Source organism: Silene latifolia, chromosome 3 (genome assembly GCF_048544455.1).
Source record: "Silene latifolia isolate original U9 population chromosome 3, ASM4854445v1, whole genome shotgun sequence".
In the NCBI taxonomy this organism is placed as follows: Eukaryota; Viridiplantae; Streptophyta; class Magnoliopsida; order Caryophyllales; family Caryophyllaceae; genus Silene; species Silene latifolia.
In genome coordinates, this window is record NC_133528.1 from 87565393 (window position 1) to 87582250 (window position 16858).

Genomic DNA, 16858 nt, shown 5'->3' on the forward strand with positions numbered 1-16858 from the left:
TAGAGTATTGCTCGGATTCATCTAAAAACACATATTTAAGGTGAGAAGGGAGAGGCTTGAACTCTGGTTTCTTTACCTCAGCAAGATAAGTGGTTTCCATTATCGCATTTACCGTCTCACCTTTTTCAATAGTAAACTCCCGACCTTTTAAAGCAGCAGTCATTGTCTTGTAATCAATTTGTACATCCTCTACAAAATCATCAAGAACCATCAAAGCCTCTAACAGGTCCCTAATCAGGGAGACCATCCAATAATTAAACATAGACTCATCCACAATGTCTATAGCATAACATGTATCCTCTATCATAGGCTTAGCTAGTGTTCTAGCCAAGTTAAAAGTCATTTTATCATCCCCCACCTCAAGAGTCAAACGTCCGTGTTTAATGTCTATAATAGCCCCTGCTGTATGCATAAATGCCAAACCCAAAATTATAGGAATCTGAGTATCCTCGGCCATATCCAACACAATAAAGTCAACAGGTATAAAGTATTTATCTATCTTAACAAGGACATACTCTAAAACACCTAGGGGCGTTTAACTGTTTGGTCAGCCATTTGTAAGGTCACATTAGTAACTTTAAGATGTCCTATGTTCATTTTCTCGCAACCTGAATAAGGCATGACACTGACACTCACACCCAAATCACATAAAGCTTTATCTATCCCATGAGTGCCTATGGTACAGGGAATAGAAAAATTACCCGGCTCCTTCAATTTGGGTGGGGACTTGCTTTATTTGTAGGTGTGCACTACACTCTTCTGTAAAAGCAATGTTCTCCACTTCATTAAAGTTTCTCTTACGAGTCAGTATATCTTTCATAAATTTAGCGTCAGAGGGTACCTGAGTAATTAGCTCGGTAAAAGGTACAGTTACCTGAAGATTATTGACGACCTCCATGAATTTACCAAAATGTTACTCGATCTTCGTGTTTCTCAATCGTCCCGGATATGGAACCTTGATTACAATTGGTGGCTCAACATCTTTGATCTTCCCTTTATCGGATATGGTCGTCTTATCAGCAGTAGAAGACGAACCATCAACCATAGGCAATGGATCAGCAGCTCTATATATCTATCAAATTAGTCAATCGACCTACAGTAATAGTCAATCGAATGTATATATCTGTCGATCGACCAGTTTCTTCTGTCGATCGACTTTTTTCAGGCGTTACAACAGCTTCATCAGCAGATTTCTCTTCCTCATCAACATCTAACTCCTCGATAATGACATTTTCAATCACTAGAGGCATCTCTAGTCCATCATATATAAGACCACTTTGAAGATGTATTGCATTAGCCGTGTCATGCGGCTTATCAGGCTGAGACGGCAGTGCACCCGGTTGCCTACTTGATTTTTGGCTTGATAATTGAGCAATTTGATTGTCCAAGATTATATTGTGAGCCATCAACTGAGTAATTAAAGCCTCCTGCTTCTGTGAAGCCATCATCTGATGTTGTAACATGGCTTTAATCTCCGACATATCGTTATTCGGAGTTTCCTGAGGAGGTTGCATCTGTTGTATAAACTGTTGATGTTGATTCATAAACTGTTGACCTCCTTGGTTTTGCCTTTCATAGCCACCTTGTAGTTGATTACCACGATTCTGAGGAACCACATATTTATTCTTTTGTGGTTGTTGTGGCTGCGGATTTTGCACATTCTGACTACTCCTATGAAGGAAAGGATGCTCCTTAGTCCTTTTATTGTAGAAATTAGAGAAAGGAGTGCCTTGTTGGGATTTATTAATCTCTGTGTTTACATATTCATAGTATGAAGATTTAATTTAGTCATAAAATTAAAATGGATCTTATGCATGCAAAACTATTACAAAGTATAAGAAGAAAAATCAATTCTTACATTGATGATTTCGGATAAATGGGCACTAGTAAGTTCACCTTCTTACTAGATCTTGAGCTTTCCAAAATGGAAGAATAAGATTCAAGTTTAGAATCTCTCCTAAGGAATTATACCCAAGGAATACCCTTAATATTTTAATTAATATTAGACTAGTATTAATTAAAACAAGCTTAAAAATAACACAAAATGGAGATTTTGTTCTCTTGTATTTCGGTCAAGAGAGGAGTATTGTGTGAGATTTTATTTCTCTAAGGTTTTTCACAAAAAGGTAGAGAAGAGAGGATTTTTCTTACACTAGAAAAATAGTATAGTAGTGAATGAATAATAGAAGAATCCATTTGGTTCCACTTGATGGAAAAACCGGTGGGGGGGTGTGGGGGGGTCTATAAGGGGAGCCAATGCATGGTCTTGTTCTTCTCAAGATGAGACTAGGCATGCAAAGCTAGATATTAGGCTTAATCATTATGTTTCCATTTAAAAATAAAACACAATATTAACCCTAAACTCCTCCATAATTTCGGTACACTAGGATAAAATGGGTAGTCCATTTCATTTTGTCATTTGTCAATTTTGTCACATGTTACATGTTACATGACATGTCACAATGCAATGTATTTTTAACATATTAAAAATCAACATATTAATAAAATATGTCGCATACAAAATTAACTAGTAATTTTTAATTATTTGTACCAAAATGGTTTATCGAATTATAAATTTTAACAACTTGAATTTATAATAAATTATTCAATCCGTTTCAATTGTTTCGTAAACAATAATTTAATCTAAGTAATAAAACAATTCGATTACTTAGACCGTAACTCATTTATTTTTTTTGGTGAAATGTAAGTAATATTAAGCTCAAATATCAAGATACAACCTATACATCACCAGTTTTCATCACGTATACATCTGATCAAATTGGCAAACTAGGGGAATTAATAACACTAGTAGCTTAAATAAGGCCTAAACTCCTGCACCATTCCTTGTCTGTTCTATTCATACACCCAGAAAAAATACCAGATACACGCCTCTTGCAATCCTGCTGAACTTGTGCTATCAGCTTGCTTGGGTGAGTTACGTAGCCTTCCAGCCTGCATAAATTTCTACATCTCCAAATACCATAGGAAATACCAACTACTGCAGACATACATACTTGCCTGATAAACATTGAGCATCTGTACTTCAGAATATTTCCACAACTACTCAGAACATCAACTGATACCTGTAGCCAGTCAGCAGCTAGATGATAGCATTTTTTGGCAAACCAGCAGTGAGTGAATAAATGATCGTGATTCTCAGCATCCAAACCACAGATAAAACATAGAGAGGGCACATCCATTCCCATATTCCTCAACCTATCGAGAGTAAGTAACCTGTGATGCTGCCTAAGCCACATGATAAAACTCCATTTTGGCAAATTGTACCTGTTCCAAACTACTTTGTACCACGTAACCTTCTCAGCAGGCACCTGCAGTAGCCATTTATAGCCATCAGCAATGGTGTAGGGCTCATCTATACCTCTCCATTTCCCCTGAACATATCCTGCCTGCATAGTATTCTTCACTGCACAAATTTTGCGCCAAGCCCAAGAGCTATAGTTGGTAGGTTCATACTGCCACCAGCTAGCCCCTTTGATGTAAATGTTGTTGACCCATTTAATCCAAAGATGGTCTTGCTTGCTAGCCAACCACCATACTAGCTTACCAATAGCTGCAATATTCCAGAGTTTGCTATCAATAATCCCCAATCCTCCATATTCTTTGCTTTGACATAAAACATTCCAAGCCACTAGTGGAGCCTTTGAATATTTATCCTCTCCTTCCCACAGAAAGTTCCTACACAAGGCATGGATCCTCTCCATAACCCCAACAGGAAGCACAAAAATTTGTGCCCAGTGATTGTGGATAGTAGCCAGAATAGACTTGACTAACACTAGCCTACCAGAGTAGGAAATCTTCCTGCTATTCCACCCCCTGATTCTATTGATCATTCTATCAACAAGAATGTTGCAATCAATCTTAGATAAGCGTTTATGTGAAATCTTAACTCCCAAATATTTAAAAGGCAGCTCTCCTTTTTTAAATCCAGTTCCATGGAGCACTTTTTGGACAATGGCAGGACTCATCCCATTACAATAAAAATCAGATTTTTCAGAGTTGATATTCAGACCTGAGGCATTGGAAAAACGCTTGAAAGCTTCCATCACAATAAAAACTGTCCTGGTTTCTCCTTTGCAGAAAATGAGCAGGTCATCTGCAAACATAAGATGGGTGAGTTTCAGGGCTTTGCAAAGGGGGTGGAAGTGAAAACCCTGCATCTGGCTAACTGTCTTGAGAAGCCTACTCAAATACTCCATGCACATTGTAAAGAGAAGAGGAGACATGGGATCCCCCTGCCTGAGACCCCTTTTGCCATGAAAGAAACCATGAAGCTGACCATTGAGGGCAATGGAATAGGAGGTAGAAGTGACACATTGCATGACAAGACCAATCAGCTTAGGAGGAAAATTAAGTGCCTTCATCATTTGTTCAACAAAAATCCATTCTATAGAATCATATGCTTTCCTGAGATCTACTTTCATAAGGCATCTGGGGGAGATAGTTTTCCTAGTGTAAAGTCTAACCAAGTCCTGGCTGATGAGGATATTACCTAAGATGCTCCTCCCCTTGATAAAAGCACTCTGAGTAGGGCTAATAATCTGATCAAGGACAACACTTAGCCTCTCACACAATAGCTTAGAAATGATCTTATAAAGTGTGTTACATCAGGCTATTGGTCTAAATTCCTTGACTGATCTTGGGTTGTCAACTTTAGGAATAAGGACAAGGGTGGTACAATTTACTTGAGTAAGCAGCTTGCCATGTACAAAGAAATCCTTGACAGCAGCACACACATCCTCTTTAATAACTGACCAACTAGCCTTAAAGAAGCAGCTCGTATAACCATCAGGGCCTGGACTTTTATCATCAGGTATAGAAAATAGAACCCTCCTAACATCCTCCTCACTAGGGATCCTACACATCCTATCCCAGTCACTAACCTCCACCAGCTCCCCATGTGTAACAATATGCTGATAAAAATCACTAGTCTGGGCATTGGAACCAAGCAGCTCCTGGTAATAATCCACAAATGCTTGCAAGATATCACCAGGATCATTACATTGCACACCCCTACTATTCTCAATCTGTAAAACTTTATTGTGAAGGTGTCTCTGCCTGATAGCTTGATGGAACATCTCACAATTAGAATCACCATCTCTAGCCCAATCACACTTAGCCTTCTGCTTCAAAAAATCTTCTCTAGCTCCAGCCAAAAGCATATAAGACTCCCTCAGTTGTTTCTCCTGGTCTATTAAGCTAATATTAGTACAGTCTTGCTGCAGCTGTACTTGACATTCAGTGAGCAGTTTAAAAGCTACATCAGCATTTCTCTCAATATCAGAGAACAACTCAGAGTTTAGACTTTTAAGAGCAGGTTTGAGCAGCTTAAGCTTCCTTACAACCTGATACATAGGGGTACCAACCACTAGAATATCCCATCCCTGCTGCACCACAGTTTTGAACTCATCAACTTTTGTCCACATGTTGAAAAATTTGAAGGGCTTCTTATTGACACTACAAATTCCACCACAAGAGATAATGCAGGGGCAGTGATCAAAAGAGCCCTCAGGTTGAAAATGAGCAAACCAGTCAGAACAATTAGTCAGCCAAGCCCCATTTACAAGGACTCTGTCTATTCTACTAAATACTCTTGTTTCACTTGGTTGCTTGTTATTCCAAGTAAAAAAAGCACCAGTAGTATGAAGATCATGTAAATCACAGCTGGCCACAGTATTTTGGAATGGGAGCATTTCATCATCTTTAACTGCTTTACCCAACCTCTCATTGGCATACATAACATTATTAAAATCCCCCAGTACAACCCAAGGACCAGCCACACAAATTCTAACAAGATTATTCCATAGAGAAGCCCTATCTTCAAGTTTATTAAAAGCATAAACATAGGTAGCAATAAATTCAGATCCAGTAATTCTCTCCTTAACCTTAATATGAATATATTGGGGATCAATTTCCAAGACATCCACCTCAAGAGTGCCAGAGTTCCAGAGGACCCAAATCCTGCCACCAGGATGACAGCCAGTATTGGTGACATACTTTCAATTACCACAAACTTTATTAGCTATTCTATTTAGAGAACCAGGTTTGACCCTAGTCTCAAGGAGCCCAAACATATCTACATTATTTTGATGTAGAAACCATTTTATATCTTTATGTTTAGTATCACTGTTCAGGCCCCTGATATTCCACACTCCAAACCTAATCATTAGGAGGACAAACCTCCTCTCCTCCACCCCCTTTTTCCACCATTTCAGCAGTACCAGTAGCTTTTGCCATTTCAGCTTGATAGTTCACAGAGAACACAGTGCCCTGCCCTCCAACAGTCCTTGATTCATGCCTAGTCATTCTTGTAATCACCCTTGCTGGAGTATAGATAGGTCCAGGGACAACTACTGGAGTGACTAGCCCACTAGTACTAGGAGGTAGAACCAGCTGCTTCTCATGAGAGACCAGTGGAGGAAACTCCTTTGGATCCACATGAGTAGTATCCTTACCACTAGCTCCTTTAGGCTGCCAGACCTGTCTCTGAGGTTGTTTGGCCAAAGGTCTTTTTTCCCCTATCACTTTCCTCCTGCACGCATTAGTGGCATGCCCAATACCTCTACATTGCTTACAAGTGATAGTAATCCAGTCATATTCTATAGCCACCTTAACCTCATTTCCCAATTCATCTTCAAAAGTAATACTATTAGGAAAAGACTGGTCTATTTCAACTTCTACCATTATTCTAGCAAATCCTAGCAGAGCCTTATCTAAGGTAGAATCATCAATCCTGACAAACCTGCCCACCAGACTAGCCAATTTCTCCAAACACTTAGCACCCCAAAATTTCAGGTCTAGCCCAACCAGTTTAACCCAAATAGGCACCTTCTTAACTGACACCTTTGAAATTCTTACTGAAGGGTCCCACAGTTTGATAACAATGGGTTTACCATCAAACAAAAACATACCATTTGCCAGAACCAGTTTATGATGCTCAGGTTTAGCAAATCTTACCACAAAAAGACCATTAGGAAGGAAGGAGATCTTCGAAATTTCATACGCAAACCAAATCCGACGCAGAAATCCATCCAGAACATCCCATGGCGGATTCGCACCCATGACATAGCCATAAACCGCCTGTTTCCAGTATGCTATTTCGTCCTTAACATCATCCTCAGTAAGTTTCAGCACCGGCCTCCTTGATTCAATCACTGCAGTTTCATTCTCATCAATTGGTTCAAGGCGCGCTGGTTGAGTCACGACACCTTGCTTCTGACCAGATACCTCCACCCAGTCATTTGGATTCTCAGATAAAACAAGACCTTCCTTAAGCACCGCAACACTCTGAAGTTGAGCATCTACTTCCTTACTCACCGTCTCAAGTTCAACATCCACAGTATCCACTTGTATAGAAGGATTCGAATTATTATCAATACTAGAATTAGGACTCAATTGATTATTGTTACTAGAATTTATTGTTTTATTATTAGAAGTATTAGTATTAGTATTATTAGCTGATGAATTATTATTATTTTTTGGATTATTTTGTGTATTAATTTGAGTAACAGATCGCGGAGGAGATGTATGTTTCTTCCTAGCCATTGCTATGAAAATCAGGAACCCTAGAAGTTAGAGCAGTTTCTCTCTCTAAGCTTCTCTCTCATCACGTTTTACAATGAGTCACGTTAATTTTACTCACAAAATCATCCGCCAATTTTAAGCAATTTAATTAACTCGTATCGACATACGATTAATTAAATGATCAATTAAGAGTATTACCCTATAGGTATGACCTCAGGGTATCAACTGATCACCACCATTGCACGACAGTAATGTCAAACTCTAGTCAGCCAATCATTACCGATATGTGTAGACCAGTTGACTGTAAAATATTACTTCCCTCTTGTATTCTTAAATATGAGATTTAAATATGTGATCATCATGATCTACAATTGTGATCGCATTATTGTCGGGGACACTTACTCCAACAGTCTCCCACTTGTCCTCGACAAGTGTGCATCACCAATTCTCTTGTCCTATTACTATCTCCCACTCAATGCAAGGTGTCTTTCGGGTCGTACTTGCAAGTGATCATATCGAGAGTGGTTTCCTCGATCTGGAGAACAACTGATTGACCGGAATTATCTACCATAGATACCTTCCGAGCGTGGCCACGCATTTCCAGTTCATTACTCCTCGAGTGGCCCTGAGATATTTTTTTAACCCTGACAAAGGGGTGGACAATTCCTATCGCACTATTCCCTTCGACTAGCCACATCTCATCATAACCCAAAATAAGCCCTTTAACCCCATTTACGAAGGTCGTAGGATCATAAATCAAAGTTACTCTGAAATTGTGCCACCTTGGGCGAACAGTCTTTAGTCAAAAGAATCGACTCATTCGAATACTATAGTAGCTCTTGCCATGACCAGGCTATATAAATTTGCCAGAACTCTATAAGCGGTCATTAGGCCCGAAAAAGTGTTCCTAACAGTCTGCCTATGTGATCGACTAATCATCTCTCATGACTCTATGGCACTTAAACTTGCCATCAATCGCATTACACTCTAGTCACTTCGAGACGTCACCTCATACAAGTGACTATGGGCAAATACCATGTTAATTCGGGTTCACTTTAACGGGGTTCAATATTGTCTCTACAACCCGTTTGGATATAACAAAGTATAAAAGGAGTTAGATTAAAAACTCGAACGACAAATGTGATTATCATATATGAATAGTCAATACCTGATTACTATTTCATATTCTTATAATCCAATTTGATCATGTATGTAGTTGTTCATCTCAATCCAATTGAAATGACATGACTCATCATGTTAAGCCTATGAGAAGGCTTTGGTTAGTAGGTTTTATCAACTTCTTGTACCTTACTTAACCTTACTACATACTCGTTTTCCTTTGTAATGTATACATTTGCATTACAAAACTTTCTGAGTACGTGTCTAGATCCAATCTAGACATAGGCTCTCTTGCCTTAGAATAGCTCCCACTGTTTTCATAGTGTGCGGGACCCATCCTCTTGCACATCTCATGATTGCAAGTGTACTCACTTTCCATTGTAAGCATCTCTCATTGTTCTTTATTGCCTAGAACAATTCTAGCAAATCCATTTCTTAAATAACATAGCCACAATGGTTCCTTAACCATCTTTAGGTGTTTCGAATACGGTTTTTGTCCGAAACCTTATGCAATCCCAACAGTCATTAGTGTAAGCCCTTACACAAATTTGTGAATTGCATCAAAAACACTTTACTTTGCATCCTTAATGCTTCTTCAAGCACTTAAGAATAATCTATATGGCTATTTGGTAACTATTACTTAAATTCGATTTTGAAACAATTCATCACACTCAAAGTATATGAAGTGTTATACATCATTACTCATTTAATTGATCCGGCAGCGAAAGCAAATGGAATCAATCAAATATGTTCAACTCGATTGAACTAATCATGAATCTTATCAACAGAAGACTTCTTATTTGGCGCTAATATCATGTGGATTTATCTCCATAAATCCGGATATTAAAGATGTATTATATTACTCCAAAAGTCTTAAATCATTCTCAATGATCAATATGTCATCCACATATAAGATTAATCAAAATTTTCGTAACTCCCACTAAAATTCATGTATAAACACAACTTTTCGACCCATCGAGAAAAGTTTTATAACATGATCAAAACATTGACTCCAACTCGTTGATGTCCTACTTAAGACTATCTCTTAAGTTGCACATTGTCTTAGGATTCTAAGAATCTATAAAACACATCACATGTATCGAATACATTCCTTCTTTAATTGAAGAAACGAGTTTTAGATTCACTCGCTATATATATATATCATAATGAAACACAATCCCTAAGAAAATCTGAATAGTGCAAAACACTTTGCAACTAATCAAGCTTTGATATCTCTCTTTGATATCCAACAATTCCACTTGGAATTAATTTCGGATTTTCATGGCTCTAAGCCTTGTATTGAGTTGTGACTTAAACACTCTCATGTAGGTCATATGTTCATTACTTTCCAGAAGTAACTTGAATCAAACAATTTCTTTGTAAGTTGTAAGCTCTTTACTTTCTTAAAAGTAACATGAAATCATCATCTTCAACAAGTGATGAGTTCAACCTCTTAGGTTTCGAAGAAACAACGTCATGTAGCCAATAAAAAACAGTTTCTTGCGACATACAATTTTTGACACAATTCTTTTGTGGCTCTTGAATATTTTCTCCCACTCTGTCTTCTAGAAATAAACTTGTATTCTAGAAAGACAGCTTCACGAGCCACAAACCCGTTGTACTCGTGATTATTGTAAGGGAAAAATGAGTATTTGTTTCTTGTGAAAAACTTACAAGCATGGTACCCTACCATTTCATATCTCATATGAATTGTTTTAGATTTAGTGGAAAAATAATTTAGACAAAATGATAAAATCCCCAAAAGGATCAAGTAACTCAAAGTAACTTGATTAAAGTCCAAACCATATCGAATAGGGTTTGATTTCTTTATCCAACCACACATTATCCCATAATGCGTGCTAAGAGAGATTAACTTGTGATACTATATCACATTTCCTTTGGCTTATATCAAAGTCTTCACTTTGATAATCCCATCACGACTAAATCGTGATTCCTGGAATTCTTTGAACTTGTTCAAAGATTTCTCTATTTACCTTATTAAGTGAACACATTAGTGTCAACTTAAATCGTTGGTAAAAGAAAATGATCAACCTATTCTGTATCAATGATTTACATTCTCGATCTCATTTTCAACCAAAAGGCACGAGACATCTTGCTTCGAATACAAGATACGCATATACCATAAGATTAACAATCTAATGGTTCCAAGAGTACTTGCTAACTCTTTGCGTTCATCATTCTAGAATTTAAAGTTTAATCTTGGGTTACCAATTTAAGTCTTGCATCATCTACATGATATATCATTCTAGTTTGGTTTAGAATATAATCACCTTGATAATGGGCTAGCCATACATCAAATCGTGGTGTATAGGGTCACAAAAGTGAAGCCCCTTTTGAATCTTAACAAGATTATATTCTTATTTAGAGTTTATTCACTTAATAGTCATAATTAAGGTGCAACTATAAACCCAAAACTAGATTGAGTACACAATGACTCTATCTCTCGACATCCTTTGTTGCTAGTCGTCATATTCTAATCATCCTATGTATCAAACACAGTGATGAAAACCACCATCGGTTTCTAATAATGACGAAGTGGTACTAGAAAAACTTATGTCAATCAAATAAACATTTATAGAATAAAGTTTCATTAGATGTCCCACAACTAACTTGCTGATTCTTCAATAATTTGGGGTAGTTTCCTTTTAGTGTCCAACACTTCCAAAATGGAAACTTTATCGGTTGGGATTGATAGGTTTAGTATCGTTATTCTCAATAACTTTATTTTTACCATTACCTTGTATCAATTCCATTCTAATTTTACTTCTTTGAAACTTTTCTTTTTCTTAACGGTTTAAGAGAATGCTCCCACTCATTTCAATGAGTCTTTGCTAAGAAAAGCAAAATTGAAATTCATGAAGACTACTCTTCAATTTATTCGTTTAGTCTTAAAACTTTTATTGAAGTGGTTGCGGTATTTTGGTCAATTACGATTTCTAACAAATCTAGTCACCAAAATGATTTAACGTTTCAAAGTACTTAACTCAATTAAGCACATGAGAAACAATTCATTGTAAGTAGATATGTTAGTCAAGAATCAAAAACTCTTTTGATCACGAATAACTTTTATCTATACTCTTCACAAGAGATCCTTACAATGGATAATACGAGGTTTTTAGAAGAAATCAAATTTTGTCTTTAGTTACGATGTTTTAATGGAGATTTGAACTAAAATCGAAATGATATCGTATAAATTGAGTTAAAGAAATAGAACAATATGACAACGTAATAATGAAACAAAACATTTATCGTTATAATAATACTTGTAAATAATTTAACAAGTAAAGCATTTACATAGTGACCTCTACCCAACTATGATAAATGATCCCGAGATCCAAATTCATATTAACCCGGGCACGGTGTAGCCGATTCATCCCTTATCAATATAACTCGGTGGATTAACTCTTTAATCGATTCTACTTTTAGAACTCTCGGTCGATAAAATTACTCTAATATTTATCTTTAGCCCGGAACACATGTGACTACGGTCACGAATACTTCCGTTGAGCTCAATCCAAATTTCGATGTAATAACATTTTACTACCCCACTTCGCCAACGTAACAAGGTTTGTATTACGGTGAAGCCGGCTCAACTCCCTTATGAAATTGGTACTTCATGGGTTCTACTATTTGGTAAGGCTATATCTCAATTATTAATTTAGCGAGAGGTCATGTCAATTTATTATCTATCACGTTTTAAGTGAACTAAAGCGGTGAACTACGATAATTATAATTGACACGGTCGATGACTCGATTAAATAAAATGCATGTTTAGTTATGGCGATTTAGCGATGCATGCAAACATATAAATAAAATGCAAATCATAAATATAAAGTCCTAGTATGGCCTTCCTAAAATAGTAAATCTAATAAACTATTACAAATTCGGAAACCAACTCCTTTGGTAGTCCCTTGAACTTCGGTCTTGGCACGCATCTCGAGGTAACACCGTCTTCATGGAAACTACGGGAAATTACAAATAATAAATAAAAATTACATAATTTCCTATTATACATTTGTAATAAAAATAAATCTATTAAATTACAAAACGGTGATACGAGATCACAATAATTACAACCGAATCGATATTCCTATGCATTTCGGGTAATATCAATTAAAAAACTAAGGCCATACTAAGTAAAATTACATAATTCAAAAATTATATAAAATGAAAATATGACAATCATAAATAAAATGCAGCATCATAATATGTATGAAAATGCTTAATTTTATGCTAAATCGCCTTTTAAGAGCCAATATCGTATATTTTATCGATTTTATGGATTTGCGTGATAATAAACTTGTTAAAATCACAAAATATCTCATAAATTCATATTTATGTTCAAGTTAATTACCCTAACCATCTTAAGACTCAAAACTTAGTCTTCACTAACATTTTGACAATAATTCAACTTGATTTCTTAATATTGTTCATTATTGGACCCAAAAAATACAATTTTATATTATAAACTCCAAATTAAATTATAATAATTTCAAATAATATCAAAATTTGAAATTCAAACTCATGAACATTCTGGAAAAATACCATGACACTCATAATTTTCAAAACTTAGGTTAAAAATTTTGAAAAATTTTCGAGAAAAACATCGTTGCGATTTATCGGTTTTATCAAATATGACCATCAAAATATGAGGAAAAATAATTTTAACCAAATTTTCACTTTTAGATCTGAAATGTGGGATAAAATGCAACATATGACGTTTTTCTTTACTCATGAAATATGATTTAGCATTATTGGCTAATTTAAGTCACTATTTATTGAATTTTTACTCAAAAATTCATAAATCATGCAAAAGGAGTTGAATCCGTCTAATATTTTTACACACACTGAATAAAAATGCATGTGACAACATATTAAATTTTCATGACCAGATTCGAAATATAACTCATATTACCCTAATAAACCCTTTAAATTCGATTTAAACTTATAAAATCCATATTTTATTCAAAATAACTTAGTTTTTCACAAGATTTAACATGCCACCGGTAGATAATATATGTGAAAACATATCCAAAACCCACTGAAAAATTCGAAGTTTAACTATTTTTCGTCCAAAAATGACATTTTCCTAATAAAAATCACATTTTAATGCCAATAATATATAAAATGAACAATAAAATCCATAAATCGTCCCATATGACCTAAAATCCATTTAGGACCAGAAAATTTTAACATGCAAAATTATTTCATGATTTATCTTCATAAATCTTAAATAACCAGTTTTATATGTTAACTAATTAACTCGGAAAAACAAACCCGATTTTGCATGCAACAACCGTGAAGCTCTGATACCACTTGTTGTGATTCATTAATCTCATGTGTTTAAATATTCATAGTATGAAGATTTAATTTAGTCATAAAATTAAAATGGATCTTATGCATGCAAAACTATTACAAAGTATAAGAAGAAAAATCAATTCTTACATTGATGATTTCGGATAAATGGGCACTAGTAAGTTCACCTTCTTACTAGATCTTGAGCTTTCCAAAATGGAAGAATAAGATTCAAGTTTAGAATCTCTCCTAAGGAATTATACCCAAGGAATACCCTTAATATTTTAATTAATATTAGACTAGTATTAATTAAAACAAGCTTAAAAATAACACAAAATGGAGATTTTGTTCTCTTGTATTCCGGTCAAGAGAGGAGTATTGTGTGAGATTTTATTTCTCTAAGGTTTTTCACAAAAAGGTAGAGAAGAGAGGATTTTTCTTACACTAGAAAAATAGTAGAGTAGTGAATGAATAATAGAGGAATCCATTTGGTTCCACTTGATGGAAAAACCGGTGGGGGGGTCTATAAGGGGAGCCAATGCATGGTCTTGTTCTTCTCAAGATGAGACTAGGCATGCAAGGCTAGATATTAGGCTTAATCATTATGTTTCCATTTAAAAATAAAACACAATATTAACCTTAAACTCCTCCATAATTTCGGTACACTAGGATAAAATGGGTAGTCCATTTTATTTTGTCATTTGTCAATTTTGTCACATGTTACATGTTACATGACATGTCACAATGCAATGTATTTTTAACATATTAATAAAATATGTCACATACAAGATTAACTAGTAATTGTTAATTACTTGTACCAAAATGGTTTATCGAATTATAAATTTCAACAACTTGAATTTATAATAAATTATTCAATCCGTTTCAATTGTTTCGTAAACAATAATTTAATCTAAGTAATAAAACAATTCGATTACTTAGACCGTAACTCATTTAATCGAATTACAATGAGTCACGTTAATTTTACTCACAAAATCATCCGTCAATTTTAAGCAATTTAATTAACTCGTATCGACATACGATTAATTAAATGATCATATAAGAGTATTACCCTATAGGTATGACCTCAGGGTATCAACTGATCACCACCGTCGCACGACAGTAATGTTAAACTCTAGTCAGCCAATCATTACCGATATGTGTGGACCAGTTGACTGTAAAATATTACTTTCCCTCTTGTATTCTTAAATATGAGATTTAAATATGTGATCATCATGATCTACAATTGTGGTCGCATTATTGTCGGGGAAACTTACTCCAACATGCCTTGCCTGAAAGACTGAAAGGCATTCACTTGCTCTATCGTACTCAAACATTCAGCTGCTCCATGACCGTTCATATCGCATCTAGCACAAGACTCCTTCTGCTGAACCATAGCATGAAACGTCTTCTTATTCCCCAAAGATTTGGATGTCTTTAATTCGGCAATTTGGTCAGTCAATGCCTCCAACCGAGCTGCAACGACACCATCTGAACCACCCCCTTTATAATACATTTGGGGTTACGATACTCAGCAGTGTGAGTAGCCATCTCATCTATTAATTTCCAAACATTGGCATCATTTATGTTATTTTGAAACCTCCCATTGGCAGAGGAATCAAGAAGAGCTTTATGGTCATGGTACAACCCATTATAGAACTGATTGCAAAGAAACCAGGTCTGAAAACCATGATGGGGGACAGAACGGACTAGTCTCTTGAAGCGAGCTCATGCCTCATTCAGGTCTTCAGTGGACCTTTTTTTAAGCTTGTAATTTGGCTTCTTAAAGCATTGGTCTTCTGCGGTGAGAAATACCTCTTGAGAATGCAAGAGCTAGAAAATTACAGTCTGTAACAACATGAGTCTCCATATCTAAATCACGTAGCCACTCCGCAGCACCATCTCGCAGACAAAAAGGAATGAGCCGTTCTTTCACTTGGTCCTAGGTTACCCCAACAGTCAAAGGGATAGAGCAGCAGTAGTCAGTGAACTTCTCCATATGTTTAGCAGGGTCTTCACTATCTCCTCCTCCAAACATGTTTTGCTCCACCAATTTTATGTAAGATGGAGGAATCTCAAAAGTACTAATAAGGCTAAAGTCGTATCACCAATATCAAAATAAATCTATCTCAGTACTAACAAAATAGCTAGCGGTAAGACAGGTATCGAATCCACAGGGAGGCGGTAATAATCAGTTTGCTAATATTTAGATCGTCTCAAGGTAACAGTTTTCTTGGGGGTTTTGATTTGTTTGTTAACTATCAACTAATAACGAGTAAATAAATGGTGTATAACAATAATATTAAAGGTCTAGGATTTCCGGTTCACTATGTCAATTATATGGGGTTTCTTAATCAATTACTAGGTCAATCAAATTATCTAAGGTCACAAGATTGATTAATTCTATTATGTCCTTTAGATCAAATCTAACATGCAATCGCTATTATTAAACACAATCTATTTGATTATCTCGCAGCCTATATTAATTCTTACCCTGTCGGTGAAAGTATTAATTCGCTACACTAGTTATCAATTCAGGCCTAAATCAATTAACTAGAATAAGAACAATAATCAAACGATAATTCATGCGATATGACTAGCAATCAATTAATATTCTCCTTTCTAATTTACCTAGATCCCCTTCATCCTAGATGAGGGATTTAGCTACTCATATTGGATCTAACAACAACAATAATTATCATTGAAAACATGATTAAAGATGTGAAATAACAACAAGTAATTGAAAGCATAAAACTTGAATGAATTAATTAACGAAGAATGATTAATACTGTAGTAATCAACAAGGAAAGATTAAGAACAAAGTATTAAAGCTAGAACAAGTTTTCAGTCGTCCGAAAGTAAATAAAAGCGTAACCTAATAAAT

At 35.6% G+C, this 16858-nt stretch overlaps 1 protein-coding gene across 1 annotated transcript; it reads right to left on the bottom strand.

Annotated features, from left to right (window-relative positions):
* Positions 1–577: 577 nt before the first annotated feature.
* LOC141649312 (uncharacterized) lies at positions 578–15490 on the bottom strand. Its single transcript, XM_074458006.1, has 8 exons — positions 15252–15490; positions 6199–7396; positions 4704–6014; positions 2879–4559; positions 1173–1750; positions 956–1072; positions 702–841; positions 578–608 (listed from the first exon to the last, which is right to left on the bottom strand). The coding sequence occupies exons 1-8, from the start codon at positions 15488–15490 to the stop codon at positions 578–580; spliced, it is 5295 nt and encodes a 1764-aa protein (XP_074314107.1).
* Between the last annotated feature and the right edge of the window lie 1368 nt (positions 15491–16858).

Coding starts and splice junctions, on each gene's coding strand:
- LOC141649312 (XM_074458006.1), bottom strand. CDS start 15,490: ATGTATTATAAAGGGGGTGGTTCAGATGGTGTCGTTGCAGCTCGGTTG. Junction 7,397..15,251: donor TTCAGGCAAGGCATGTTGGA/GTAAGTTTCCCC, acceptor TCCTAATTCTAG/TATTGATAATAATTCGAATC. Junction 1,751..2,878: donor TTGCAAGAGGCGTGTATCTG/GTATTTTTTCTG, acceptor ATGTAAACACAG/AGATTAATAAATCCCAACAA.